Source organism: Fusarium oxysporum, chromosome 7 (genome assembly GCF_000149955.1).
Source record: "Fusarium oxysporum f. sp. lycopersici 4287 chromosome 7, whole genome shotgun sequence".
Taxonomy (NCBI): domain Eukaryota; kingdom Fungi; phylum Ascomycota; class Sordariomycetes; order Hypocreales; family Nectriaceae; genus Fusarium; species Fusarium oxysporum.
The window spans coordinates 1,450,453-1,478,145 of NC_030992.1; the positions used below are offsets into that span (position 1 = coordinate 1,450,453).

A 27,693-nucleotide genomic window follows, 5' to 3' on the forward strand; every position below is an offset into this window, starting at 1 on the left:
GAGCGGAGGCAAAAGAACCTCTTGGTTACCAACCAGCCACTAACATAAGGTAATATCGGGTCGTCTAGTCATCTGTAGGCCTCCCCATTGCAGCCCACTAAAAGGCCCGGATACAGAATACAGGGTGTACTAAAGAGCACGGGCTAACCAAGGATGTAAGAAAAAATAGGAACTTGATCCTAAGAGACAAAAAGATATGTGTTAAGCTTAGTAGAAGCTTATGAGGACTTTGGATAAGTCCATTTTGGCACCCTATTTTGAGGACGGATGCTTTCTTGCTCCCTGGCTGATGGGGTAGGTCCCATTGGAAGGGTTCCTTTGATCTTGGTAATATAGGCACTTGGTGAGCTGCCTTTTGTTGCTTGGTGAAGTGTCTAATAAAGTGCTGGATTTAAGTATGGTTGTAGTATATATTCTACACTTGCATGGACTTAGAGGAGCACGACTACCGTGTTATAAAACTCATGCACGTAGCAGCTACATAACAAACAAGTTGCCAGGACTAACAATCAAAAGAGTACCCCCACCGACTGCACCCCAGCCCATGAAACCGTACTCGAGTTACAAGGCTCCAAGGTTACTCAGGCCAGGTCGGGTCGATTGATTATCCTTCTAGCATCATCAACGCCAACCACGAGACAGAGAGTATATTGAGACTGAACCCACACAAAACAGTTCGTGGCGATCAACTCTATCTACGAGCCTGTCTCTCACCATTTGCCGTCGCTAATTCACAAATAATATTATCAGCTCAATTACAGCAACGTGGTTTGTCTTGCTTTGCTTCTCACAACAGCCTCAGGATCACTACTCCTACCCTGGATCTTCCCGTTCCGGCCGCTGTCGTTCTCGCTCTGGAAGCGGGGAGCCCGTGTCTTGGCCTTAGCCTCTCAGTCTTGGGTCTTTTGGGCCGCCCGTGCACAGCCTCAACCTCCCCCCATTGCCCCAAACCAAGCGTCGTCAACTTTCTTCAGTGAACCCTTCAACCTCCACTGATCACGTTCCGCGAGCGCCTTCCACGACAAGGCTTCATTGCATTTGTCTGGCTCCGAACCTATTTCTACTTTTCACCTCAGAAATATCGATTATTATCATTGTCGTCGCTGTGACTTAGTCCCTCGCTGCGCAGCGCAAGAGGTGACACCATGACCAGTCGCACCGATTCTAAGTAAGTCCATTCCCAGCCTTTCGCCCATCGCATCGCGTCCAGCTTCACCTTCAGCTTGACCCTTTACCCATCTCCCTCTTCACTGCTACTACGGTGACCGTGCTAATGCTCCTTGTAGCAGGCCCAACCTTCGGGTTACCAGTGAGTTACAGCTAATCAATCTACCCCACCGTTCGACTTGATATATTGACATCATCCAAGTTATCGCCGCCGATGGCCTATACAAGAGGGATGTTTTCCGTACGTAGTAGAATCCGAAACTTCGCTCGGCCTATCCGCTAACTTGAATCAGGCTTTCCTGACCCTTTCGCTGTTGCGACCATCAACGGGGAGCAAACCAAAACGACGACTGTCAGCAAAAGAACTCTAAACCCATACTGGAACGAGAGCTTTGACTTGTAATGTACCCCGCCGCTTTAGACAAAGAATTTAACCAACTCGAGTTTATCAGTCGCACCAATGAAGATGGCATTCTTGCAGTTCAAGTTTTCGACCAAAAGAAGTTTAAGAAGAAGGACCAGGGTTTCCTAGGCGTCATAAACATTCGCGTTGGAGATGTCATCCCTGAGCTCAGCCCAGATGCCGATGGTCAGTTTACTTGATCCCACAACAAAAAACGTGAAGGAGCTTTCTGACATGCGCTTCAGACCAGATGCTTACACGAGACCTCAAAAAATCAACCGATAACCTCGTCGTCCACGGCAAACTTATTATTAACCTGTCCTGCAATCTCAGTGCACCAGCCCGCGGTGGCCAGGCATCGACCGCACGACCATCTCTCGGCACCGGCCCGTCGAATGCTTCGAACCTCTCCGCCCCTCCACCGGAAAACCGACCAGGATCTTCACTGTCTGGACCAAATGGCGCGGGTGGTTCACAAGTCAACCTGGCCCATCGTCCATCCAGCATCAACTCTGTTGGTGGCGCCAGCGCTCCAGGACCGAATGCTTCCGGACAAACTCGACAAAGCAATCAACTCAGCCCATTCGAAGATGCCCAGGGGCGACTACCCGCTGGCTGGGAGCGCCGAGAAGACAATCTCGGCCGTACTTACTACGTCGATCACAACACCCGCACAACGAGCTGGAATCGACCCACTGCTTCTGGCGCCCAAGAACAACGAAACGACCGAGAAGCAGCTACCCAGGTTGAGCGTCAGAGACATCAGAACCGCACTCTGCCCGAAGAACGAACCGGCTCCAATTCACCGACGCTGCACGCCCAGCAGCCCCAGCCATCAGCATCACCAGCTACTAATGGTGGCGCAGTGATGCATACTGGAGCGACGAGCCCTGGTACGGGAGAACTCCCGCCTGGCTGGGAGCAACGGTGGACCCCAGAAGGTCGACCATACTTTGTTGATCACAATACAAGAACAACGACCTGGGTAGATCCACGTCGCCAACAATACATCCGCATGTATGGCGGTCAGAATAATGCCAACGGCCAGATTCAGCAGCAACCCGTATCACAACTTGGTCCTCTGCCTAGTGGCTGGGAGATGCGCTTGACAAACACTGCTCGGGTGTACTTTGTTGATCATAACACCAAGACTACCACTTGGGACGATCCTCGACTCCCATCGTCTCTTGACCAGAATGTTCCTCAGTACAAGCGAGACTTCAGACGGAAGCTCATCTACTTCCGCTCACAGCCGGCCATGCGAATTCTCAGTGGACAGTGCCATATCAAGGTGCGACGATCTCACATCTTCGAGGACTCCTTTGCCGAGATCACACGCCAGTCCGCAACGGATTTGAAGAAACGACTTATGATCAAGTTCGATGGCGAGGATGGTTTGGACTACGGTGGTCTCTCCCGAGAATTCTTTTTCCTTCTCTCCCACGAAATGTTCAACCCCTTCTATTGCCTATTCGAATACTCCGCCCACGATAATTACACCCTTCAGATTAACCCACATTCCGGTATCAACCCAGAGCATCTCAACTATTTCAAGTTCATCGGCCGTGTTGTCGGCTTGGCTATCTTCCACAGGCGATTTTTGGACGCCTTCTTTATTGGCGCTTTGTACAAGATGATGCTTGGCAAAGCGGTGGCTTTGGCTGATATGGAGGGTGTGGATGCCGATTTCCACCGATCATTGCAGTGGATGCTGGATAACGATATATCAGGCGGGATTCTTGAGCAGACTTTCTCGACCGAAGACGAGAGATTCGGAGTGATGACTACTGAGGATCTCATCCCTGATGGTCGCAATATTGATGTCACCAATGAGAACAAGAAGGAATATGTTGATCTCATGGTAAAGTGGCGCATCGAGAAACGTATCGCCGAGCAGTTCCAGGCTTTCAAGGAAGGATTCCAAGAGCTTATCCCTCAGGATCTTATTAATGTCTTTGATGAGCGCGAGCTGGAGCTTTTGATTGGAGGTATTGCCGAAATTGATGTCGACGACTGGAAGAAGCACACCGATTATCGAGGATATACCGAATCCGATGAGGTCGTGCAGAACTTCTGGGCAACAGTACGCTCGTGGGATGGCGAGCAGAAGTCCCGTTTACTACAATTTACTACAGGTACTTCCCGAATCCCAGTCAATGGTTTCAAGGATCTCCAAGGTAGCGACGGCCCACGACGATTTACAATTGAGAAGGCGGGAGAAATCACAAATCTGCCAAAGGCGCACACATGGTAAGTTGAATATGATATTTGACTCTGAGATCAAATCACTGACTCATCAACAGTTTCAATCGACTCGACTTGCCTCCTTATAAGAGTCTAGAAATGCTTCAGCAAAAGCTTACCATCGCGGTTGAGGAAACTATGGGTTTTGGCCAAGAGTAGACGATAACGACATTACTTTCAGCAGGGACACTGAACTGGAAAGGGTTAAACTGCACTCAGTTGTACTGCTGTGTAGTTTCCGCGAGACAGCGACTTCTTTGTCTGCCCCCATAGGGAACCCCCTCGCTAACATGCACGAACTTTTGGGTATTTGCTTCAGTCCCAAGAGTGGACAGACCTGGGTCGTTTGGCGCTGGTGGGATTAATTTGCCTTCAACATGCGATGCAACACTTGCTTCTCCCTGACAGCCCAGTAAATAGACGATTTAACAGAACTCGAGTGTTGCTGTTTTCACAGACGCACCTTGTGATCTGTTTCGTAAGGAAGCATTGGCAGGCATTGTGGAATTACCGGGCATACGCCGGGATAGACGAGTTCTTGGATGTGATGATGCTTGACAGACGAAGAAAAAAAGAGAAACTGTACTTAGCTATGTATTACGTGTGACGTCGGTAGTGGCACCGAAGCCAGCATGGATGGGCTGGAAGTTTAAGAAGAAGGATAAGGTTATAGCGCTTCATTTCAACTACTTATCATATATATCACTTTCACTACCTACCTTGTTTTCTGAACGTATTTGCCTTAGCTGTCTTATGACTAATCTCAAACACCTTTGCATATCGGGCAGAGCCTATGCCAGTAAAACTTACGAAAACGAATGCACACATAATGACTCAATAGACCAATTTTGGGCTTATTTGATTTCTAATTATTGCAGTGCCCTCGCAAGACCGACCACCCCCTTATTTGGGCCCCTTGTATCAGCCGAACCTGGCTGCATCTTGATGAACAAAAGCATTGGAAAGCCGCCCAATCAAACCAAAATACTGAAAAAGAAAAAAGAAAATATATGCGGAATGAACAACCGTTCCGCATTATTATACATGGTTGACACCGTCCTCCTTCCCATCACTTCGCCGGAATTCTGGCGGCGTTCCAAAGTCTTCCAAACCCTCCTTGCTACTGACAAATTCTGGTGGGAAGTCTTTATCGTGAGTAAGGGTGAAAGCCGCGGTTTCCACCCCGTCCTCCACCACGATAATTAGCTCCAGGTTTACCGGCGTTTTTGGGCCCCGTAGGCGCATTGGCGGGTGGTGCATGTTGCGGGTCAGAGTTCGCACTGGCACTGCCAGCACGGTTAAAGCCACCTGAGCCTTGGTTGGAGTTTGGCTGAGGAACATCGTCATACATGCCCTCCCATGAAGTAGGGGCTCCGCCTCCTCCACCCATACCATATCCTCCATGTCCTCCATGACCGCCGTAGCCTCCACGGCCTCCACGACGACCTCCTTGAGCTTGTTGGTATTGATTATAGTTGTTGTTGTTGTCATATCCTCGACCACCGCCGCCGCTGGCAGAGGCAGTGGGACTAGCACTACCGGAAGCAGCATCTTGACCACCTTGCTGGCCCTGCTGTTGCATCATCTGTTGCTGCATTTGCTGCATCTGCTGCATCATCTGTGGGTTCACGTTCTGCATCATGTTCTGAGCATTGGCACCGCCGCCTCCTCGACCCATCATCTGTTGTTGCATCTGTTGCATCTGCATCATGTTCTGCCACATGGCTGGGTTCATGGGCATTCCTCGGCTCATGGCCATTTGTGACTGCATCATAGCGAAGTACTGTTGCATACGTTGAAAGTATTGGGCCATGACTTGGGGTGTCATGCCGTTGTTGCCCATCTGTTGGCCCATGGAGCCCTGGCTTGACTGGTCGCCGTCCTTTCTGAACTTGCCGCGTCGTGATGCCTCTTCCTCTTCTCGAAGGTTACCCCTAGGCTGGGCCTTCTTGACCTCGATGGGTTTTCCGTGAATTTCTAGTGGCACGTTGATACAGGCATCAACGCCGGCTTCGTTTTCAAACGTCACGAACCCAAATCCTCGTGGACGGCCGGTATCTTTGTCCATCATGAGAGTCGCATCTACAACGCGGCCGAACTGTGCAAAGTATTCCTTGAATTCTTGATCCGTGGTTTCCTGGCTGACACCTCCGACGAAGATCTTACTAGTCTTCTCTTGTTCGTCTCGGGGAATGGCACGTTTGGGGTCGATCTGCAACGCAATTAGAGTGGTGAGTTTGGCCATGTCTTAAGATATATGGCTTACGATCTTGCCATCAAGGAAATGTTCCTTGACCATGACGATATTGACTGTCTTGGCGTCCTTAAAAGTCAGGAAACCAAATCCTCGCGACCGGCCGGTACTGCTGTCTCTCATGACTGTGCATTCAACGACTTCACCAAACTGTGAGAAGTAATCCCGTAACGATTCTGCCAACAATCGTTAGTACAAGTTTGGAGAGCTGCATGTGCTTATTACTTACGGTCGGTGGTTTCCCAGTTGAGACCGCCGATGAACATTTTACTATACAAACATGTCAGTATACTTGTCATTTTAGAGTTGTTTATGCATTCTAAATATCAAGGCTGTTAAACACGGGTCTCCTAGGCTTGATAGAACAATAGGATCCAGGCTGATGGTGAAGTGGCTTGCTTAGAAAGGGCTGCGAATTTGCGAATAATCAATAGTTTGCTGAAACCTCAACCCTGGCTTAGAGAAAAGAGCCGACAATCGAGACTTGAATGCCTGATACAGCAGAAAAACAGATGGCTGCGGTTTGGCGATTGCAATGTGATGAAGGAGTCTGTATCCTTGAAAAAATGGGTCGTGCAGGGCAATATGGGTGCATGCAGAGAAGACACAGCCCAGCAGGAGGTCGATTGATCTGAAAGTTCCCATTTCTTCGGCTTGCTTGATGTTGGCGGCAATTTCTGTAAGATCCCTGCGTGTGGATGCATCAAGGCCAACATAACAAGGACCATGGTTGACAAACGTTGACCAAACGGCCATGACAGTCGAAAGTACGGCGCAGACATTGCAATGAGAGATGCCAGATCAGCTTGGTCGAATAAAATTTCGTCTTGTGCTATCGTCTTGACTGTTCTCTCTGTCTCTGTCTCATGCTAGGTACTGGCCTCGAGCGCTATTCGCTGCGAATCTCGCTATAGCACTCGAGAGTGTTTACCACTCCCGTCGGTTCAATAAGATCTCTGCGACTGAGGGCTATGGAAGACTCAAGTAGTAGTGTCTTTCGTCTGGACTAGTGCCGAATGATTCATCTTGGGATGTCCACAGGGCGTATCCCAGTACCGATTGTGACATCCTCCTCTTCCTCTCATAGCCCATAGACAATAGCAGCGGACTCGCCTCAACCGGTTATATCTCTTGATCCACATATCCTCTTGAATGAGTAATGGTAACTCTTCCAATCTGAATCTTTGCCGTTTGACGTCTCCGATAGCAAAACCTCTTTTTCTTAATTTGACCACGACCCTCTCTAGCCAAGCCAACTTCCGAAATGTATGCAAATGCTAAACCGATGGCCACTACTACATGGCAACGTGGCAGTTGCCATGAGGATTCAGGGTTGTGAACACGCAAGGCAAACCGTGATATTCTCGCAAGAGCGAATTCAAGAAATGTAATCACAATGCAGAAACAGTGTAGACTTACCCATCTTCTTTGGCACTCGCCTTGTGTACAGTTCCGTATGGAGGTGTTGGAGCATCGTCATGCATATCAGCCTGGCCTGTGTGACCGGATCCGCCGTATCCTCCTCCACCGAGATTAAAATCGACATCATCATCGTCGTCATCTTGATCTTGAGTCATGTGTTCATCATCCCCTGTTTCTTGATGTTGTTGCATCCCGTTATGCTCATCATTGTCGTTGTTGTGAATGTTAGTAGGAGGCTGAACTTCTGGGGCAGGGGGGGCTGCTGCGGCGGGAGCAGACGCTGGCTTTGCGGCATCGTTGTCATCGTAGCTGTCTAAGAGTCAGTATCCCAGGTAGACGCACAGAGTGTTTATGCTCGCTGCTTATGTTGCAATGAATACTTACAGGTCGGCGAAGAGATCATCCTCGAAGTTCTCGGGCTCCGTCATGGCGACGGTTGAGGTTTGGCGCGTGTTCGTGATAAGAAGTTCGAAAGATGAGGGAGCGCGAAAGAAGCGAACGACGGGTTTCGCGCACTCGACACTAGAAAGCTGTTATGGGTGAACAAGGGCAGGTGAGAAGTGATGCGCAATTGAAATTGAGAACTAAGTCGAACCAAGAGTCAAAGAAAAGGAAGAGGAGGCGACTGAACCATGAAGGTAAAGAAAGGTACTAGGTTATCGAGCCGCGAAGCTAAAGCCTAACTGACTCTACTGACTAAGCCACAAGTGGGCCAATCAGATATCAGCACCACTACAAACAAACAAGAACCCGAGTCTCGGACTTTTTCAAAATCCAAATGCTAATATCACTGAGACTTGGAAGATAATGAACTTGAAGATGATATTCAAAATTGAACTCTTGCCTACCATTTCAGAGCATTTTGCCCTTACAGTTTTATGCTTCTCCGTTACAACCCCTGTATTCCCATGTACATACTCTCCAAGCTCCATTGTCAAGAAGCCTGACTTGTCTTTGAGCATTACATGGAAAAGCAGGTTTTGTTAATCTGGCTCAAACCACATGCGCTCGTTGGTGAATTGCTCTGGGCTGTATTCGTACTCCGTACCCAGGCTCGTGCCGCCTGTTGGGCGAGTAATCCGCCCCGAGGCCGGGCAGCTGAGCCCAGGCCACAGGGTCAAGGCACAGTCCTCAATTAGCAGACACCCCCGCTATGAACCCGTCCCAACCCGCTATTTCCAAGCCATGGTAGTGCTGTTTGCGGGGTGATCTCGTGGTTGAGCCAGGGCAGCCTAATTAAGCCCGTTTCCATTATGTTTGATCGTTCCATAGTAGAATAGGTCGACCAACCCAACCTACTGACTTTCTTGCACTTCACAACATCATTGCGTCGCGTTACATCGCAGCATGTAAAATACCTTCCAAGGCTCTTGTCCACGGCCTCTTTTCCTCTTCAGCGAACCATGTGGTCGTCATCTGGGAGCGGCAAGAAGCCCGCGCAATCTGTAAGTGATGACTACCAGCGTCGAAGCTCTCTGTGCTCACAAGACTCGACGTAATGGCGCCCGCCTCTGCTAACAGCCCCACCGCCGCAGGAGATGGTCCAAGTCGGTATGTTCAGCGAGGAGTTGTGAGATGTCGAATATTTGCTGATAGAAGCTCGATTGCTTCGAGGCAGACCGATCAGAGTATGTATTAGCTGACATGGAGTTCCATAGCCTCCAAGCTTGTGCGCTGAAGCTTATACAACTAGGTCCGTATCGCCTTTTTGGAGACCGCCACCACGAGACAACTCTACTCCAAAGAGAAACATCACGTCGCCCACGGGCCATGGCTCAGGTCTTGTTGTTGGCGCCTCATATTCGCATGCGGATATGCTCAAATTCGACTCTTTGTCCGTTGGCTTGACCTTGCTCAAAGCTTAGTTCTTGTTTGCTGATGTCAATTGCCAGAAACCTCTCCAACTCGTCTCGACCACGAACACCTCCTTCTTCTTCTTCAGCTAAGATCCGGATTCAAGAAGCTTCTCCACCGCCGAAGACCACGCCTGGAAAGAATGGTTCACCTCCATACAAGAACTATATCAACTTTCTCTCCAACACCAACGATGACTGGAAAGCAGACGAAGACGACATGATGGGCTATGAGGATGACGATGGAGATGACTTTGGTCTGCCAAGTTTGTCGAGTATGAAGAGAAGAACACGGCGCATTGCCACACAGAACAAGCCCGAATCAAGTACATTATCACCGACAACAGAGGGGCCTCCCAATGCTCTCTCGGCGAGACGATATTCAAATAGTGCCGACATCGCAATAGAGCGACCCGCGCCCACATATCCCATGCCCAAAAAGAGTGAGGGAAAGATTCTTCGGCCTCAGTATAAAGAAATCTTAAAAGGTTTGCTGATCACACTTCAAAGCGCTGTCGCAGAAGTACTGACGATGACTTTCAGACCCCGCCAACGCTCTGCATCTCATCAACTATCCGACGGTTCCTGCCAATGCCACTCCCAAGGAAGCCGATGCCATAAACTCCCGAATTACACGTATTAATAAGTTTAAGAAGCTGTTACAAGCTTCCACTATTTCACTGCCTGACCTAAGGTCACTCGCCTGGTCTGGCGTACCACAAGAGGTGCGCGCCATTACCTGGCAACTCCTCCTCAGCTATCTTCCTGCGAATAGTGAGCGCCGGGTCGCCACCTTAGAGAGAAAACGGAAGGAATACTTGGATGGTGTACGACAGGCATTCGAGAGAGGAGGAAACGCCGCGACCACTGCAGCCAACACAGCCCCAGCTGGCCGAACCAGGGGCCTGGACGAGGCCATCTGGCACCAAATCAGCATCGATGTACCCCGGACAAACCCGCATATTGAGCTATACAGCTACGAAGCTACGCAGCGATCACTTGAGCGCATTCTGTATGTGTGGGCTGTACGACATCCTGCCAGTGGCTATGTGCAGGGTATCAACGACCTTGTAACGCCTTTTTGGCAAGTCTTTTTGGGGATTTATATTGGAGATCCTGATATCGAGTCAGGCATGGACCCAGGACAGCTCCCAAAGTCTGTGTTAGACGCTGTCGAGGCCGATTCCTTTTGGTGTCTGACAAAGCTTCTCGATGGCATCCAGGACCACTATATCGTGGCGCAACCAGGGATTCAACGCCAGGTTGCTGCTCTCCGTGATTTAACAGCACGTATAGACGGCAACCTGTCCAAGCATTTGGAAAGAGAAGGCATTGAATTCATACAGTTTAGTTTCCGTTGGATGAACTGTCTCTTGATGCGTGAAATCAGTGTCAAAAACACAGTTCGCATGTGGGACACTTATTTGGTTCGTCAACATCCATCTGCTGGCAACTCTCAAAAAACTAACTACTTGTCAGGCTGAAGAGCAAGGATTTTCCGAGTTCCATCTATATGTGTGTGCGGCCTTCCTTGTGAAATGGTCCGATAAGCTCCTGAGCATGGACTTTCAGGAGATCATGATGTTCCTCCAATGCCTTCCCACTAAGGATTGGACGGAGAAGGACATCGAACTACTCTTAAGTGAAGCTTTCATTTGGCAGTCCCTTTTCAAGGGTTCTGCCGCACACCTAAAAGGTCAACCGGCCCGCGAACCTGTTACGAACCTACAACTGTGAAGAATTCCGTTGTCTTGTACAGGGTTAAATGATCATATAGGAGCGACTTTTGGAGTTGGTTCACTGGCGTGGCATGGAGTTGTAGCAATGAGGCATTGCTACAATATATTGGCATCGTAATGAGGATGGAAATCATGATCAGTATCTTCCTCTTGTATCGGGTTCCTGACTGTACAAACTCGGCAAAGCATGAGCCTTTGTGAAGGGGTTTGGTATCATATTTATTATCTAGGGTGGATTAGCCCAACTTCCTACAGTCGAGAATTAAGAATTAGAGGACCCCTTCTATTCCACCTCGTCCTTATCTTTCATTCATCCAACGTCATTTGTTTTGGGGTATGCCTCAGTTACATGATTTTGCCTCCCAAGGTATAGAACGTTTCTTAGACGGTGAAGCGTCTTGAACGCATTGTATGCCATCCACATTATCTCAGATATCCAGCACCTCATAGAGAAACAATCCAACTCCGGAACGCCAGGCCGTGAATATTAATATATACGTGAGCACCTAAACCATCCAGTTTGGTGGTGGATCAATGTGCTGTAAACATGTGCTTTCGAACCTCAACTCAGTTTACCGTATTGAATCCTTTCTGGGCTCTATCAAGTCTCTTATGAATCCAAGCTTCTCGCGGTCTTCATCGCAGACTCGAGCCCACTCAAGTAAGAGGCGCCAAGTGTACAGGCGCATATCTTCGCGACGCAAGACTTGGCTGGCCCAGTCTCTTCCTCTCTCAGCAATAAATCGCGCGGCGGTATCCCCACCAGCTTCTTCATCTGTAAAGAATTCGAGGATGGGGTAAAGGTCCTGAAAAGTGTTATCGAAGGGTACAAAGTGAACCCATGGAGTAAGACGGTCGTCATGCCATTCAGCATAGATAGTAGCCTTGAGAGGCATGCTCGAGGACCGTAAGAAGCCACGAAAACGGGCGCTGAATGAATTGCCGTCGGTATCAGGCAAAAATTTATAGCGGTACTGCTCCTTCATGGTCATATGCTTCAATTCGCGATAATAAGGAGCGACAGGATCACAGCCAACTTTTTCACATAGAAGACGTTTGAACCCGCAATCAGAGATCTGCATCAACCATTGACCAATAGTATTGGAGGTACGATGGGTGCTGTTGTAATGGTCGGGATTTGGCAGTTGAAATGTCTTGGGCTTCACACCTTGATGCTCAACACTGTCAACATATGAGCCATTAAGCATCTGGATAAGACGGTGACGATGGAAGCGATGCCAGACATCAGCTCTCGGCTCGCCGCCAGAAGCATCACCTCTCCAAACAATGCCGGTCTTCTTGGCGTGCCATGCTGGACCCATCTTCTCCCCTCCAGAATAGAATTCGTCGGCAGTAAGGTACATGGCGCCAGGGATAAGGATCTCGTTGTTCATAGGAAGCTTAGATCCGCCAAACAATGGGATCAATTCGGTAGAAGTAGACAAACTGAGAGGCGCAACAAAGCTCCCGTGCATTTGGCGCAGATGTGGTTGCAAACAAGGATCCTGGGCAGCAGTCCAGTTTTTGATATAACCTTTATAAGCGTACTCGGGGTCCCAATTTGAGGGATATTCAACAGGAGCCTTAAAGTCTGAGACTTGTTGAACATTGCGTGACGGAGCGTTGGGGTCACACGTCACACGCGCGAGTTCCCAATAGTTAGCTGAGCTATTGTACCAGTAGGGATCGTAAGGCTGAGGTTTTTCGTCGTCGAGCTTGGACAAAGTCTTAAACTTTGTGACGACCTCCTTCATAGGAGCGATGCGCCGATTATCGCGTTCTTGATCGACAAATTTGGATAATTCGTCGAAAGGAACAAGAAGTCGAGGTTCATCCATGTAGTTGATTGGCATGTCGACGTCAGGCAAATCCTTTGCAAACTCTTCGACGAGGTTGGTCCATAGTTCAAGCCATGGCACACGATCGGTTGCATCGCCCACACCAGTAGCCACGCCATTGCGAACTTTCACGACCCAATGCCAGGCGGATGCGCGCCTGGCTAGTGTGTGAGCGTCAAGCGCCCAATATGGAGCCAAATCCTTGTATATGCGATCGAAATAATCCTCTACCACAATGCTATTGGAAGCGAGTGCAGCCTCCATCCACTTATCAAAGCCTGGTGGTGGGTGACGTCCTCGGCGGGCGCGATAACGCTCGGCAGCATCGTAAAGATCATGGCTTCGTTTTGAAAGGAGGCTCTCATGGCGAGCGCGGGCATCTGCCATGAGCTTCTTAATTGGATGTTTTGGGCCCATAGTGACTGGGCCCTTAGGTTCTGTCACATCCCAGCCCTGGCTGCTGGTCCATAATATATAATTGGTGATAGCGAAACATATGAGAAATAGGGTGCTGAGGTAGCGGAAGACTAATCGAGAAGGCCAGTTCGATAGCCATTGTTTGAACCGAGGCCACATCATGGCCACGGATATGATGTAAGATAATGCAGGGGGCGGAGGAGTCGGAGAGTCTATGCGCGCCACGGAGGAGCGGGAAAACGAAGCATCGACGGACGATTGCAAGCTCAGAGAGCGTGGCCCGAGGGCATTTTTAAGCAGGATATTATTCGGATTTGCGACGGAGAAGGATATGTTCGAGGCTGCTCTCGGTAAGAAATCGGGGGATCGCGGTGACTTTTGTCGCAGGAAGAGATCGAGGAGCAGGAGTAGATTGAACAGAAGAAACCAAGAGGAAAGGAAAGGTAAAGAAGGGTAAGATCAGACAAGTGAGATAAGAATTTGGTGAGTTGAGGTTGTGGTGTTGAGAAAGGTCAGGTGGAACAGGAACGATGTCCAGGACGAGTACCTGCCCTGTCGAGGTGGAAACTGGAAATCGCCGGGAAGTCGCAAGTCAAATCCCAGAATTGGTCCTGAGTGGAGGGGGGCGTTGGAGCGTGGAGAAGTTACTTGGAGATTTGCGGAGCCACCTGCATATTAACTTGAGCAAGGTGCTATAAAGCCAGGGTGGTGGTATTGGAGCTTTGTCGTTGTAGAGGCTGTCAATTGAAGAGATCAGGGTTCGAGGGGACAAAGAGAGACTCAGGAGCACCGCCAGGCTTTTCCTTTAGTTCTTGTCCTTCAGGATATCCAAGCTTCTAGCCAAATCCTCTGCATGTTAGTCACCATATGAAGTCCGCTTCTATGGAGATGTATCATGCTACATTTTCTAAGGTAAAATAGGTTAGAACTTCGCTTCAGGGGAGCACCATGTACCGAACAGTTTATACAGTTTATGAGTGAGTGTAGAGGGTCTTGGAGACGTGGTCAAGAAACATAATTAAGTTGTTTCATGTGATTCAGCAACACCCAAAGTCTAACCTAAACCTTGGACTTGTTATCACTTGATATTCGCATTCTTCAAGTCTTAGTCTCTCATAACACTTTCCACGTAGTACTGCCCATCCTTGAGAGACGCCCACTTTCCGTAGGAGGTGATAAAGTGACAGCCTGCAGCCAGAAAGGGGGAACCAGAGTCTCAGAACGGAAACTACTGTCCTGCCCGCGTTTAGCCATTAGCGGGGTGGCTTGGCGGTCCATATTAGTGATCGCAGGCCGGGTTCTAATCCACTGACTTTAGTCTGGAATGCTATTTATGTCTTTAGCAACTATCAATCGATTTCACGTCCCTTGTGAATCTTTCACTTATGTACGGTTAATCTCTTAGAATTGCTCTCGTCACTGTGATGATAAGATGTTAATTAACATCAGCATCTTCACTACTGACTACCTGCCTAGGATACACCTTTATGCATGTCAAATTAGTCGCGTCTAGTTTTTGCTTTGGCGTGTGGTGGCTGACTTTTATCCATTTGCATACCCAAAGTGACATAATAGCGGATGACGAGGAACGTGCAAACGTAACCATAAAATGTCTTTCTTTCGCACTACACTACGTGCGGTGTCTGTACTCCATATGTGTTCAGGGTTCAATGTGAAGCATTCTGAACCATGAAAACTACCCTTGGTAATGCTTGTCACTTAGCCGACATTCAGTCCAAGGGTGAACCATCAACCCGATGTCAACATAGCAAACCACTTTCGGGTCTAGCTACGGTCATTACGGTCAGCCATGATATGTGCAGATGCAGAGTCGCTTCATATATCCCTGTGTGTTAAATCCTTGAGCGGCGGGTCGATACGAGCAGCAACCGAGACTGCAAACATGGATCATAAAATAAATCAAACAAACAAACCCACTTGATTTCTCAGACTGAAAGACTCAATTGGCTCTTCCTTTAATTTTAAAGATCTGAAATGAAATCACTGCCACCCTACAATATGTTTTGTGCATAACCGACCTGTGATTGAAGATGCAGCTATCCCCGGCTCCGAAATGACAATCCCTGTCACTGATCCAGGTCAACTCATTTGTTTAGTTCAACCGCCGGAGCCAACCGCGAACTGGTTTTCACAAACTTCGTACTAGTAGTCAGTGAACGACCCCTTTCTCGCGTGGTAAGGGAGAAACTCTGGGGAAGATCTTCCGAGTTGCTTTATTAGTTTATTTTTAACGTATATTTAGATTATGAGCGAAACGATTATTCCCTCCTTGTTTAACTGATGGTCGATCAAAAATCGTAACCAATGGATGCTTGGCCAGAGACAGGAAGTTAAAGGCTCAGCTACAGTTAAACACAAAACCAAGAAGCAATACCCACAGAAACAAATAATATTGGCTTGGAAACTGATAATATTTCATTATAGCCTTATGATATTCAAGTCATTGATCAGACCCGGAATGCACATCCCATACTTTCCTACCGAATCTCCTTTAAATTCATTGAATATCCCAATACTTTCAGGTTGATATTCACATCGAAATTCTCCGTACACTAAGGCAGCCAGACATAATCGCCACCCCAGCAGCTTAATTATTATCAACCATGGTTGGCAACTTTTAGCTGGCAGGGTATTGACTGATGATGCTCCTTGCACTGGCTTGCGCTTTTGTAACAAACCATTTCTGAAATATATATTTTGGCACCGTCAATGCAAGCATGTAGGATGACAATAGCTGTACCAAAACGGCCTCTAAATTTCATAGAGGCCAATATACAGGCGAGAACAATGGAAATACAGTTTCTTGCATTTTTGAAACCCTGACATGTTGATACGTCTGAGTAGTAGTCGACCCAAAATCTAGTATTAAGCCAGTGACACTCCCATCTCCTTGCCTAAGCAATCAAGACACAAATCAACGAACATCAAGTATTCGCCACTGGCTTTAAGAACCAGAACACAAAATTTCATTTCAGTTCATGTCGATTGGAGAGAATTCGCTTGCTTCCCCGTCAAGTGGTCTAGAGGCAATGTGAACGTCATGGATTTGGTAGCATGAAACTTTCTGAACCCAGTGACAGAGTGTGAGGCAAAACGATTCCCATTGAAAACCTCAACAAAGAAAAAAACCCCTCAAGCCTTTGAACTGTCTTCTCTCCCACCGCAGGAATAACTCCTAAAAGTCATTCACTTTCGACATCCATCTTTCTTCTAACTAAGGTCCCCCGAGGTTATCACCAGAAGAGGAGCCCCACCACGCCGGCTAATCCACGGCTTCGAGAAGCCCGTCTCATCCAATCAGAATTGTCTTATTCCAGGTCGGCAAGCAAAGAGGCGAATCATTCAACATCAACCAAGAAAGCTTCGCTCCGCCAACGCCGTCAACTACGCCCGCGCCAATCTCCCCTCTTCAGGCTCTCTGATATCGTGCGATCGAGGTTCGCTCCTCTGCCGAATCGTTCTCTCGCCCGAAATGCTCTCTTCCACGCGGTCCGCGGCCTCAATGGCCCTCCGAGGTGCGTGCCTTGAACTCTTCCGGCCAGGCGGGCTTTATAGCTCGAACAACGAATTCGATCATCGCGACGCCAATACATGTTGCTGACTTTACTTGTTACAATAGTCAAGCCTACAACTGCTATTGTTCCTTTCCGAACTACCGCTGCCGCCTTCACGACCAACTCTCGCCGCGATGCTAGCGCCCTCCAGACTCACTCAGCAACTGGTGTAGGAAAGGTTCGCAGAGAGGTTCCGCTGCCCAGCGAGATTGCTCCTAAGGGTGCCTTGCAGTATGCGCTGTATGTTATTCCTGCAACCTTCGCTTGTGTCGAGAAAATCGCATTCGTTACCCAAATACTGGACCAGCATTAATCTGTTCCATTCAACAGGACCACACTTGATGCCGTCACCAACTGGGCTCGTCAGTCCTCCCTTTGGCCTATGACCTTCGGTCTGGCCTGCTGTGCCGTCGAAATGATGCATCTCTCCACCCCCCGATACGATCAGGATCGCCTCGGTATTATTTTCCGTGCTTCGCCACGACAGTCCGATGTCATGATTGTTGCTGGTACTCTCACAAACAAGATGGCTCCTGCTCTTCGACAGGTTTACGATCAGATGCCTGATCCCCGCTGGGTTATTTCCATGGGTTCATGTGCTAATGGTGGTGGATACTACCACTACAGCTACTCTGTCGTCCGAGGTATGTCTTATCCTCCTCCCACTCAACTCCCACCCAAATTAACCCCACAACCAGGATGCGACCGTGTAGTTCCTGTTGACGTCTACGTGCCGGGCTGCCCTCCTACGAGTGAAGCATTGATGTACGGAATCTTCCAGCTCCAACGCAAAATGCGACAAACTCGCATTACCCGACATTGGTACAGAAAGTAAGGATTCAAAGCAGAGGAGTCGATCAGGAATCAAGATTCAGCCAAATTGCGTCGAGGCAGTACTTTCAATGGATCTAATCAAGGGAAATGTAGTGGAATGGCTGTCGTTGAGGAGGATGGCGCCCATGGAAGCATGTACAATTTAGACAGCTCCATCTCCTATGTGAAAGTTTGTAGAATTTACTTTCCTTGCTAGAGGACAAGGAACCAAAGGCATTATTCCCAGTTCATTAAAAGCTTTAGTGCACTTTGTGGTTGAGTTGGTATGTTTGCTTGAGACATATTTCATCCACAAAGAGGTAGCGCGACCTTTTGAACACACCAGGTCGAATGCTTGTTGTTTTACGAATAGATTACCATCTACAACCACTTCATTAATTAAGCCCGGGCCCTTTTAATAAGTGTCGGCTTTGACCGTAAAGTGACTGTGATAGTAGTAGAATCTGAGTTCCCCTTAACGTGAGCAGTTATATCGGGAGAATCCTTAAATGTCGATAAGTATCCTGGATTCCATAAGCTTTGAAGTGTAAAGAAGAAATTCTAGGTCGGTCCTGGGTTCAGAGTATGGTAATAACAGCGGTGAACATTTCTCCGTCTTGAATGGCATTTGGTTGACAAGGAGCGAGATTGGTCTCACTAGTTTCCAACAAGAAACAGGATTCGGATGATGGCCCCTTCTTGACGTATGAGAAATCCATTCTTTGAGACCACATTTCTAATAGCTGTTATGAATCCATATCGAGATTTGTATTCGGACTGCTACCCAGACTCAGGGGTAATTATTCATAGTTCTCCTGGCAGCCACCAGCGAAGCACCAAGATGTGCCTTATGTGGCTGGCAGGAATAAAAGAATAAACTCCAGAAAGAGAGAGAGAGTGTGTGTGTATGTGTGTATGTCAAGGCCAGAGATCTCTCTCAAGCAAGTCGCATGTCAAACTCTGCAGAAAAAGGGTACACGTACAATCTGAACATGTGTATATTACTTTTATTTCTCTGCGATAACGTTTCTTCCTCCCAAATTACCAAAGTTCATACAATGACATCTTGTCCTATCCATTGCTTGATTTCAATGTATTCTTGTTCCCTTGTAGAGCGTAGCCATTTAATGTTACTTATCATCAGGGGAATTCGGCTTTCTTGCTCTTCTGTAACACATAATGCATTTGGCCTAATCTCTTCAGCCATAGAATGTTATCTTTGTTCGGGGACACCCATAACCAGAGCAAACATCTCAGTCGCCTTAGGCCAGCCACTGTTCATGAAGAGATCTGTTACCGTATGTAAGTTCTGCAGGTGGCTTATCATGACGGTGCTTTTGCCGATATTGAAAGCAAGATAGGCATATCCGATTATTGGCTTGTTCGTGTATAAGGTTCGTGAACATCTGGTCAACACTGCACTGAGAGCAGACGACCCTTGCCGTTTTCCTGGAACCCATGTGACGCCACTGTCCCCTGTTGAAATTGACTTGCGGAGAACTGTTACTCGAGTTTCGAATGCAGGCAATTATCCCGTGCATCGGGTAGTGTCAGCTGACTGTCATATACAATACCGGCCTGCCAAGTTGTTGGGAGGACTGTCAAGTTCCATCTCATCGTCAAAAGATTTCTCGTGGCCACTGAAGGAAGAGTTCCATCCCAAGGAAGCCGCTTAACTGGTCTTCCTCTTCCTTTGCCACAATCTCTCCGTTCGTCCCTGCCTTCATCCATTTGATGATCTCATGACGGGTGATCTTTCTGGCGTAACTCTTGTTGTAGTCCGAGACTTGGCGAGCCTCAACCGCGTCTTGGTTCGCACAGACGATCCCACAAGCCTCGTAGATATCGCCGATTGCCGGATCGATACCCGCGTTCTTGAGCGACGATAGTTTTGATTGTGAGTCCCGGACTTTGGAGAGAATTTACGCTTGTTAGTCGTGAAGGGTTCCAGAGAAGTCAGCAGCCCCGTCCTTGAGGCGTACTGGTGATAAAGGCTTTATCTCGCCCTCTGAGGTTCTCTTTAGGGACTTTGGAGTCAAGTCCTGGTTCCATGTTCCAACGCAGGGATCGGACTCCTTGACCACCCTCTTTGGAGGAAGGGGCAAGGAAGAAGATCCCGTTAAGCCGTCCCAGCCACCCTCGAAGATGGGCTCCATATAACTTTGACTACATCTTGTCCGTAAGAAGTGGCTTGATCGTGTGAAATATGTAGATAGCAATGTAGTTATCATATAGTTCGAATTTGCTGAAACATTTAGGATGAGCTATGCTTTGTCCTGGAGAAGGAGTCTCAGAAGTGCTCTCTTCAGCCATGGCTCGGATCCAGAGTGATGAGATGGGAGGGTGACATTGCTCCCGTTATGGGGTTAATATTTCTCGCTTTCAAAAGTGCACTTGGCTACCTCGGACCCTGACTCTGAAAGAGTCAGAGCATGCTTCTCGGCCACGAGATTTCTTTCAGAATTGGTCATGCAAGGAGTAGTAGATGATATAGAAAGGGGGAGATTTTGAATCTCGAGGTCTTTAATGGAAGAGGTTTGGGCAGGGCGGCGATCGATGAGAGTGGAGGTTGATGCAAAGAATGGGAGCGCAGGGAGAATAACAGTCTATATGGTTGATATTGTGTGTGTGTGGGTGTATTCATAACTGGTAGTGGTGATGGGGAGCGGAGAAATACTTTTGTAACGAAGAAATGCCCGGAATTAGACCCGAGTTTATGATAATACTTAGGATAACTTTAGGATCTAGACAAAAGTTTTAGGGAAGTTAATCCTAAGTTTAGTACTGTTAGCAATGCAGCAACGAAATCAATGCGATTCTCAGCACTGCTTGCCATCTGCTGCCGGCTCCATGTTTGTGGAAATCCTTTACTACTACGGATATTTCTTCTCTTCTACCAACAACTTCCGACTAGGTACCTGGCAAGCAAACAACCCACGGGAGTTGCCAGTTGAACAAATGCTTTTATAAAACATGCCAGGGGTGCCAGTTGTGTTAAATATCGCCTGAGCAGGGCAGAGTGGAGGCCACTCATCGGAGTAAGCAGAAAGTGAGCTGCATAAAATGGGTTTGTCATTACTTCCATTAACAAATAGAGACCTCTCCTTCAAGATACTCGCAGTATTCACCCCTCAAGCGGTGGTGACAAACACTGTTAGAGTGGTTGCACAGTTTCTGCTTCCGCATCTTACTCCTCCAACACACACTCACAGGCTGCAAAGCATATTTGGACGGCCAAAAATAATTCATCAAGCCATCTGAGGCCTTTACCTTTTTATTCTCCCTGGAGACACTTTCTCGGTCAAAGGCTTTCCCGCCGACAGGCTCTGCCTGCGCCTCAAACAGGCCGCACTCAATACCCGCGGAGAGTCTCCAGCCTATTTTCAAGATGATATTGGATGATAGTATCCTAATATCATCATAAACTATTAAAGTGCTCGTGGATTGAGGCCACTTGCTCAGTTGGATCTTAAGGTTCAAGGCAGCAGCTGTGTGATCTGTTGAGACTTAACATTAAGGTTATCGTGTTTTTTTTTTTTGGCGTAGTGTATGACGCCTTATATTGTGTTGTGTTGAAAACAAACATCTTATTTTGTTATTTTGCTTTAAGGCCTTTGGCTTCACATCATGCGTTGCTAGATGGGCATATTGACTTTTAAAACTATTAAAGTAAGTATCCTAACATCACCATAAATATCCTCATTAATTCCCCACCAGACCACACAACACGCGCCCTCTACCAATGGTGCCAGCAGAGGCGCAGAATGAAACGGATGCCAGGTTGCCGCCAGGTCTCCTCACTTCGACCTTAGTCATGTCCCTCAAAACCGTGCGCCCTATATATAAAAGCGATTTCGTGGATGAAGAAACTCTCGAGACACTCTACGACCAAGTGCTCATCGAAATCTACGAACGGGCCGGCATCACTAGTTTCCTTCACGGACATCTTCCAAACTACCACAAAGCTACTCGCAAGATGTTAATGGGTGGCCATGGTCTGCTTGGGGCAGACTACTCACGAAGTCCCCCTAACTACAGAACTTTCCGCAGACAGGCCGAACACGTCTCTGAAGTCGAGAAAGCAAAAGTCTCCCCTGCCGTCCTCGAGGGTTGCTTAACCAGAACAACGTTTCGATGATCTGCAACAAGCAAGTTGTCAAGTGGCTGAACCTAGCGATCAAGATGCCCAAGTACCAAAATGAAACCTTGATGAACATCATCAACCCAGAAGTCAAAGTCCTCATGAGAGATGAGAAACGAGTTTCCTCTGACAGTTTTAACGGATGGAGAACCTGTGCCCAGCTTCTGGGTACCTATCCATAAATCCCGAGCGGAACTTTCATCACCCGCATATCGAAGTTGGTATTATCAGGTACAGCCTTGTAGCAAGGCCCAGATGACAAGAGTACTACGCAGCAAGGACCAGATTACTAGTCAGCGCAATCTGACTTCTTCATTAATACTCCGAATTGCAAGTCCAGTTCCTTCCTGTGAACTTCCAAAGATGCGAAGAATCCTAAACTGCACCGCCGATCGCACTTACAGAGACCGACACATCTCTTGATATCGCCTCCAACCCCTCAAAGGCGGCTGTTACTCAACACACCAATCAATGCCTTACTGCAGCAGGCATTTAATGAGAAGTCTCCCACACGAGTCAAGTGTTCACTCTATGAGTACGCACGATCCAAGGCTACTGATGAGCCTGAGACTTGGTCTGACGTACATTATGTTTGAAATGAGCTGGTCAACAACCCTGACTGGTATGCTCTGAACAAGACCAAGCATCATGAGGCTTTTCAAAGGCTTATGCTTACCGCTATCGATGACGTAGACATTACCTTTGGTACACCTGTCGCTTTGGCAGAGCTGACAACTATCACAACTGGTTTCCAGACGAGGCGGCGCGACTAAATGAGAATACGTCTCTATAGCTTCAGTCATCACTGAGCATTTTCGTTGGAGATACAAAACAGTTCTCACCCATGGCTCTTGCTCATGGCCAGTCGGATTTCAAGTCTGTTTACAGCCCTTAGCGAGAAGTCAGTTCTTCGAACGGATGGAAGCCACCGGCGATGTCACGTTTGTGCTCAAGCGTAACCATCGTGCCAGGCGCCATGCTGCCGAGTTCGTGATCGAGGCGTTCTGTGGCCGCGATATCTCCATCGTCTATCGGGATCCTACCGAAGTCACTACATCCCTCCATGAGTAGTTGAGGGCAACACCATCATGACCCGCCCCAAAGAGCCACAGGAGACCTTTGTCGATTTCTCGTTCACCAAACATTACCATCTGAACCACGTCATGCAGCTGATCATCCAAATGTACCGCGACAGTAAGATCCTGAATGCAGCCAGAACATGGCGTTTCATGTGGGATGCGGTTTTGCTCTAATCATCACTGGTTACAAAGCGCAGAAGAATATATATCAAGGACCTCTGGCTAAAGTATATGTGGTGAAGATGCCCAACGGCCTTTTCGATATTCGAACTGCCGACGGATCTCCAAGCTTTGATGCCACCATCTTCGACACTGGGATCGGCTGGGGCTTCACAGCCAAGAATCCCGCCTCACTGTCGCATTGAGCCGGGCCAAAACAGGCACCAACATTGTGGGCCAAGAATAAGAACTGTACAGCACCTCCCTTATCGATGCTCATTGAGTACCTGGAAGAGCGTTAGTCGTTCATAGAAATCTCTATCAAGGTCAATTTCACTATGAGGGCCATCATGTGTGAGAACTGTATCCAGCCAGGTCCGTTCATGGATGAGAACCTTTACAAATCTCGTTGTGTTCGATGCAAGTGTAGGCGCCGCATAACTTGCGATGCCAGATGGGCTGTTTGGCTTCTTGGAAAAAGGAGGCTGGGTCTGTATCAAGATCTTGGCCGATCTTGTTACTGCCCCAAAGTTATCATAATGTTATCCTAAGTTTAGGCCTAATATAATCATAAATTATACGAATTTTATATAGTTATCCTAAGTTTAGGGCTAATTGTGCATTTCTTGGAGTCCTACGAACGACACGAGTCATCCGTTCCTCATTTCAATATCTGAGTAGTTGATAGCATTGGCTCTTAGCAACATTCAACCTCGTTAATGGTACTAAAAGTGTCAACGAATTTGTCAAAATCAATGGTCAAGTGCCTGATAATGCCAATGCATACAGCTCACGGCCCTGTAGCCTTTAGTGATATGTAACTTACTGAGTGATGTCTAATAGATTAATGGCACCACCTTGACCCTCGGTGATAAATATATCACTCACTACTCAATGGAAGGACGCAAAACTTTCATGCGCAAACCTAAAGGATGTTATCCTTGACGCGACCGACGGTCAAGGATATAGAGGATGCTTTCAGCCAAGCGATCAACACGAGAGAAACAGGATCGGCACCAACAACAAGTAAGTCTGCAAGCACCATACGCAGAAGTATATTCGGCAAGTCTCTATCTAATACTGGCTTGATTGCTCAACCTTTTATTCAACGGGAGTCCTTGCGAGCGACTTTACCAGCTGCACGGCGGAGTTCTGGTCAACAATCAACGCTCGACGAGGCGCTCGCCCACCTCAAAGATCAGCCTTCATGGTTTTTAGGAGATAATCACTATGGAAAGAAAGCAGCAGGTTCAGGATAGAAGGCCTAGCCACATAGCATAAGTATCTGTGCATCCGGATAACTCAATGATCGAGAGAATTTACTGAAGCTATCTGGCATTGATATGGATCGCAAAAAGTAACTCCGGTACAGGGAATCGAACCCTGGGCTCCGCGGAACTGATCTCTCAGGTTATGAGAGCGCGAAATGTTAGCCACTACACCATACCGGATAGATCTGATGCTTCGTTGATGAATGTGGCATTGGGGGCCAACAAATCGACACGCCCGCACGGTTTGCCAACCCACAAGAGGTCTACTACCTTAGTTCTATACAAAGCTCAGTACTGTTGGGGGGCAGAGCCATGCATACTGTAACTTCCGACACTGGCTCGATTGTCGAATGACTTGGATTCTCAAGTCTAATATCTATCTTTCAGTTATACAATCGCATTACAGCATCCAGAGCAGAAGCCCAGTCCTTAAAGGTTTCTTCAAGGAAGCTTCGAAAGCCCTTGATAGTAAGTATGGGGGGTTCGCAACCTTCGAGAGTTCGGAGTACATCTGAAATAGAGGATGGACCTCCCCGAATACCAAGTCTTCAGGCCCATCGGCATCCTGGCCAGCTGGCTGAGACGCAGATCGAGATACGTCACTCAACACATACTCTTTAGTTAATTCTTCGTCTTCGATACAGGCAGGGAGCTGGTGGCAGTTAAAGTTGAGTCGAGGAGGTCCATATCCCGGAGGACCATAGCCAAGGGGACCACCATTACTAGTAGAACCACGTTCAGTAGGGCCAGGATCATTACGGTCAATAGAGCCACGACGACGCTGGGGAGGAGATTGGCTTCGGGGATGTTGGTAGCGATACTTATAACGATGATGCTGGTAAGGGGATTGACCATCAGCAAGTCGCTCTTCAGAGTAGTAGTCAGGGGACTTATAGGGGCATTGGTGGTGAGAAACAGCGTCCTAAGCTGGTTCTGGGTAAAGAGTTCACCCCACGAGCGATTGTCACAGTATCGGATTGGAACCGGTTTTTGACTGACGTATTCTCTGGGTGGAACACCTTGCAATGAGCTCCCAAGGACCCTATTCTTAGCAACAAGTCAATTCACGACAGTCATATCGTCGTCGGCAAACTCAATGTTACTCTCCCACTCGCCATGGAACAGATTAAGTCAGGTGTCACGGAGCAACGACCCGAACGCTGTGCAAACACACCGGTCTATTTTGGACTTACCCTCAACTACGAAGCTGGCTCTATTTTTGGATCTGGAAAGACGAAGGCGGTTCTAACCTACACTCTGACAATGTGCGTCTGGACCCTGACATGGACGATGTTAAGATCCGTGCGGAAGCGATTTACAACTACGACGCTGCCGAAATACGACGAGTAAGGGACTATAACAGGGACAATGTAAGGGCCAACGCTCGCCGTGCAATCAAGAAGTGGTCGCAGGAAGGATCACATAAACGCAACGATGAAGACTCATTCTATTGGAACTGAGTTATTAGTAAATTCCCCAGGGCATTCTGTCGAATAAACGTAGCCAGTATCCCTTTTACTCACGTCACCCATCATGAGGCTACTTTTATCAACCTGGAATGACTTGAGATCTGCACCTTTATGTTGCTGAAGGTTCGACTTAAACACATCTCACGTTACCGCCTAGATGCCTCACTGAAGTGCTTTCTGTTGACGAATAGTCAGCCTTCTTTCTAAGCAGCAAGCCGTCGTCAGGGTATTGCAAAATATCTTCACGAGTTTCAAGAGCCATCGGAAATTGACCAGCAAAGTGATTCAGGGGTATGCTAAGACCTTCTACACTCCACAAATACTGGCTGGAAGAAAACAATATTGAATGCATCTACATGAACTACCGCCGGAAACCTGCACTGGGGTCTGTCGGGTTTAGTTCAGGTTCTTGGAGGTCTTCCCCTTGCGGTGCCGTGGCACTGTCAACGACTGTCAACAACTGTCAACAGAATCACCCACGGCCGATAACCCCCTACCTTAGGGCAACCGAACCCCCTTTTCGTATGTACACAGAGTTGAATTGTTGCTGCAGAAACAAAATCCTGCTCTGCTGCCTCTCTCGCTACAAAACTTCTCCCTCCTCCTCTTCCCTCCTCCCCTCTCATTTCACCTCAGCATCAGCACCACCACAACCTGGTAAGTACAGTATTCCCAAAGGCGCACCTTCGATTTATTGAGGACAAAATAACTCTGATACTTAGAGATAACAGTGACAGCTGTTTCCCTGTCCCGCGATGTTGGGGGTCGCTCAAGAAGAGGAGGAGAATAAGTCCGATGGACAATCCCCAAGCCAGCAAGAGCATGCTCTGGTAATTGCCACTCATTTCTGAGTAAAAGACAGGGCCTAAGTAACTGGTCCCCTCTGGCTCGCAACCAATTGCACCGCATTTCGTGCTGGCATCGATTGCGGAGTTTTCTTTTATCCAACCTCTCTTCTAATGAGACACACCCTACCCAAATAAGAAACTTGTAAGTACCTACCTACACCAAGCAAATCATGACAATATACAAAATGCTAACTGCCCAGGATTTGATCTGATCAGATACAAACAGATATGGATTCTTCAGATCACTGTCCTACGACAACAAAACACCCGTCTCTTCACATAATCATTGGCTTTTCATTTCTATACCCAACATCAAAACCAAAATGAAAAAGGCCTTCTCCGCAGCTCTGTGTTGCACATCGCGTTTATCACACAAAGCATGCGCTTTTCTTGCATGAATATTCTACGTTCGTTTTGTTTCCCAGATCAGCAATACAACTCTTTCACAAAATCCCTTCACAAACCCCAGCTCGGATCTACATATCTACAGTGACCCGAGGATAATCTGCATGGCATGAAAATTGCTGGTTGGTTGGCTCAAAAAGCAACATGAGCCAGAGACTCGTCCTTATTGTCTCTGGTATACCTCGTGCAATAATAAACTTTGCACCAGGTTTGAGACGCGCGTCGGACGAAACGCGCTTAACTGTACCTCGTCCATCACCACGTTGCCCCCCGACTTTCGGGTTGGTGTTTGGGTTTTATTTCTTTTCGCCTTCAATGACTACTATCGACTGTCAACAACTGTCATATGAATCATCGAACAACACCACCACTATTTCCGTGACTTTCTGTGCCTTCTCGACCCCCCCCCTAACAACTTCCCACACCTTCACGAACTCATATCTGTCATCATTTGCCTCCGCGAGCTCATTCTTATCATCGTTTGTATAGGATGGATCCAAGCTTCTTACATCCCCAGACTTACCATGACTTCCATCAAGGTGTGCTTTATCGCGATCTCGGTGAGATTGATACAGAGACGGGTAGCTTAGTAATCG

General features: G+C 47.9%; 13 protein-coding genes and 1 non-coding gene across 24 annotated transcripts; 9 read left to right on the forward strand and 5 right to left on the reverse strand.

The window, feature by feature from the left end:
- Window positions 1-312: 312 nt before the first annotated feature.
- Window positions 313-4,614, forward strand: FOXG_05190 (E3 ubiquitin-protein ligase hulA). The gene is made up of 7 exons (XM_018383342.1): window positions 313-1,168; window positions 1,287-1,309; window positions 1,370-1,408; window positions 1,461-1,566; window positions 1,620-1,756; window positions 1,816-3,820; window positions 3,874-4,614. The coding sequence occupies exons 1-7, from the start codon at window positions 1,146-1,148 to the stop codon at window positions 3,971-3,973; spliced, it is 2,433 nt and encodes an 810-aa protein (XP_018240240.1). The 5' UTR covers window positions 313-1,145; the 3' UTR covers window positions 3,974-4,614.
- On the reverse strand, window positions 4,598-8,174 carry FOXG_18992 (uncharacterized protein). Of its 2 annotated transcripts, XM_018399149.1 has the most exons (5): window positions 7,875-8,174; window positions 7,488-7,799; window positions 6,298-6,338; window positions 6,081-6,244; window positions 4,598-6,026 (listed from the first exon to the last, which is right to left on the reverse strand). In XM_018399149.1, exons 1-5 carry the CDS (start codon window positions 7,916-7,918, stop codon window positions 4,962-4,964), a joined length of 1,626 nt encoding a protein of 541 aa, XP_018240241.1. In that variant the 5' UTR covers window positions 7,919-8,174; the 3' UTR covers window positions 4,598-4,961. The 2 variants fall into 2 exon arrangements, with proteins under 2 accessions (XP_018240241.1, XP_018240242.1); XM_018399150.1 differs by having other exon boundaries at window positions 6,298-7,799.
- A 567-nt stretch (window positions 8,175-8,741) lies between these two features.
- Window positions 8,742-13,963, forward strand: FOXG_18993 (uncharacterized protein). Of its 9 annotated transcripts, XM_018399151.1 has the most exons (7): window positions 8,742-8,935; window positions 9,026-9,041; window positions 9,109-9,118; window positions 9,184-9,324; window positions 9,383-9,831; window positions 9,887-10,770; window positions 10,823-11,442. In XM_018399151.1, exons 1-7 carry the CDS (start codon window positions 8,894-8,896, stop codon window positions 11,078-11,080), a joined length of 1,800 nt encoding a protein of 599 aa, XP_018240243.1. In that variant the 5' UTR covers window positions 8,742-8,893; the 3' UTR covers window positions 11,081-11,442. The 9 variants fall into 9 exon arrangements, with proteins under 9 accessions (XP_018240243.1, XP_018240244.1, XP_018240245.1 ...); XM_018399152.1 differs by having other exon boundaries at window positions 8,742-9,041; window positions 10,823-13,963; XM_018399153.1 differs by having other exon boundaries at window positions 9,026-9,118; window positions 10,823-13,963.
- FOXG_05195 (uncharacterized protein) lies at window positions 11,205-14,055 on the reverse strand. The gene has a single exon (XM_018383343.1). It carries the CDS (start codon window positions 13,497-13,499, stop codon window positions 11,655-11,657), a length of 1,845 nt encoding a protein of 614 aa, XP_018240252.1. The 5' UTR covers window positions 13,500-14,055; the 3' UTR covers window positions 11,205-11,654.
- Window positions 14,056-16,496: 2,441 nt separating this feature from the next.
- Window positions 16,497-18,138, forward strand: FOXG_05196 (NADH-ubiquinone oxidoreductase 19.3 kDa subunit, mitochondrial). Of its 2 annotated transcripts, XM_018383344.1 has the most exons (4): window positions 16,497-16,873; window positions 16,978-17,152; window positions 17,243-17,556; window positions 17,611-18,138. In XM_018383344.1, the coding sequence occupies exons 1-4, from the start codon at window positions 16,831-16,833 to the stop codon at window positions 17,745-17,747; spliced, it is 669 nt and encodes a 222-aa protein (XP_018240253.1). In that variant the 5' UTR covers window positions 16,497-16,830; the 3' UTR covers window positions 17,748-18,138. The 2 variants fall into 2 exon arrangements, with proteins under 2 accessions (XP_018240253.1, XP_018240254.1); XM_018383345.1 differs by having other exon boundaries at window positions 16,497-17,152.
- A 1,206-nt stretch (window positions 18,139-19,344) lies between these two features.
- FOXG_05197 (uncharacterized protein) lies at window positions 19,345-19,777 on the reverse strand (the record flags this gene model as incomplete). Its single annotated transcript, XM_018383346.1, has 2 exons — window positions 19,345-19,634; window positions 19,708-19,777. 2 exons carry the CDS (start codon window positions 19,775-19,777, stop codon window positions 19,345-19,347), a joined length of 360 nt encoding a protein of 119 aa, XP_018240255.1.
- Window positions 19,778-21,319: 1,542 nt separating this feature from the next.
- Window positions 21,320-22,198, forward strand: FOXG_18994 (uncharacterized protein). Its single transcript, XM_018399160.1, has 2 exons — window positions 21,320-21,394; window positions 21,443-22,198. Exon 2 carries the CDS (start codon window positions 21,468-21,470, stop codon window positions 21,861-21,863), a length of 396 nt encoding a protein of 131 aa, XP_018240256.1. The 5' UTR covers window positions 21,320-21,394; window positions 21,443-21,467; the 3' UTR covers window positions 21,864-22,198.
- A 586-nt stretch (window positions 22,199-22,784) lies between these two features.
- Window positions 22,785-22,937, forward strand: FOXG_18995 (uncharacterized protein; the record flags this gene model as incomplete). Its single annotated transcript, XM_018399161.1, has 1 exon — window positions 22,785-22,937. The coding sequence occupies one exon, from the start codon at window positions 22,785-22,787 to the stop codon at window positions 22,935-22,937; it is 153 nt and encodes a 50-aa protein (XP_018240257.1).
- A 17-nt stretch (window positions 22,938-22,954) lies between these two features.
- On the forward strand, window positions 22,955-23,119 carry FOXG_18996 (uncharacterized protein; the record flags this gene model as incomplete). Its single annotated transcript, XM_018399162.1, has 1 exon — window positions 22,955-23,119. The coding sequence occupies one exon, from the start codon at window positions 22,955-22,957 to the stop codon at window positions 23,117-23,119; it is 165 nt and encodes a 54-aa protein (XP_018240258.1).
- Window positions 23,120-23,187: 68 nt separating this feature from the next.
- FOXG_18997 (uncharacterized protein) lies at window positions 23,188-23,310 on the forward strand (the record flags this gene model as incomplete). Its single annotated transcript, XM_018399163.1, has 1 exon — window positions 23,188-23,310. The coding sequence occupies one exon, from the start codon at window positions 23,188-23,190 to the stop codon at window positions 23,308-23,310; it is 123 nt and encodes a 40-aa protein (XP_018240259.1).
- Window positions 23,311-24,465: 1,155 nt separating this feature from the next.
- FOXG_18998 lies at window positions 24,466-24,555 on the reverse strand. Its single transcript has one exon. It is a non-coding gene; the product is annotated as a tRNA-Glu (tRNA).
- A 220-nt stretch (window positions 24,556-24,775) lies between these two features.
- Window positions 24,776-25,452, reverse strand: FOXG_18999 (uncharacterized protein; the record flags this gene model as incomplete). Its single annotated transcript, XM_018399164.1, has 2 exons — window positions 24,776-25,297; window positions 25,444-25,452. The coding sequence occupies 2 exons, from the start codon at window positions 25,450-25,452 to the stop codon at window positions 24,776-24,778; spliced, it is 531 nt and encodes a 176-aa protein (XP_018240260.1).
- A 39-nt stretch (window positions 25,453-25,491) lies between these two features.
- Window positions 25,492-25,835, forward strand: FOXG_19000 (uncharacterized protein; the record flags this gene model as incomplete). The annotated part of the gene is made up of 2 exons (XM_018399165.1): window positions 25,492-25,617; window positions 25,674-25,835. 2 exons carry the CDS (start codon window positions 25,492-25,494, stop codon window positions 25,833-25,835), a joined length of 288 nt encoding a protein of 95 aa, XP_018240261.1.
- A 911-nt stretch (window positions 25,836-26,746) lies between these two features.
- Window positions 26,747-27,675, forward strand: FOXG_19001 (uncharacterized protein). The gene is made up of 2 exons (XM_018399166.1): window positions 26,747-26,834; window positions 26,893-27,675. The coding sequence occupies exon 2, from the start codon at window positions 27,242-27,244 to the stop codon at window positions 27,584-27,586; it is 345 nt and encodes a 114-aa protein (XP_018240262.1). The 5' UTR covers window positions 26,747-26,834; window positions 26,893-27,241; the 3' UTR covers window positions 27,587-27,675.
- The last annotated feature ends 18 nt before the right edge of the window (window positions 27,676-27,693 follow it).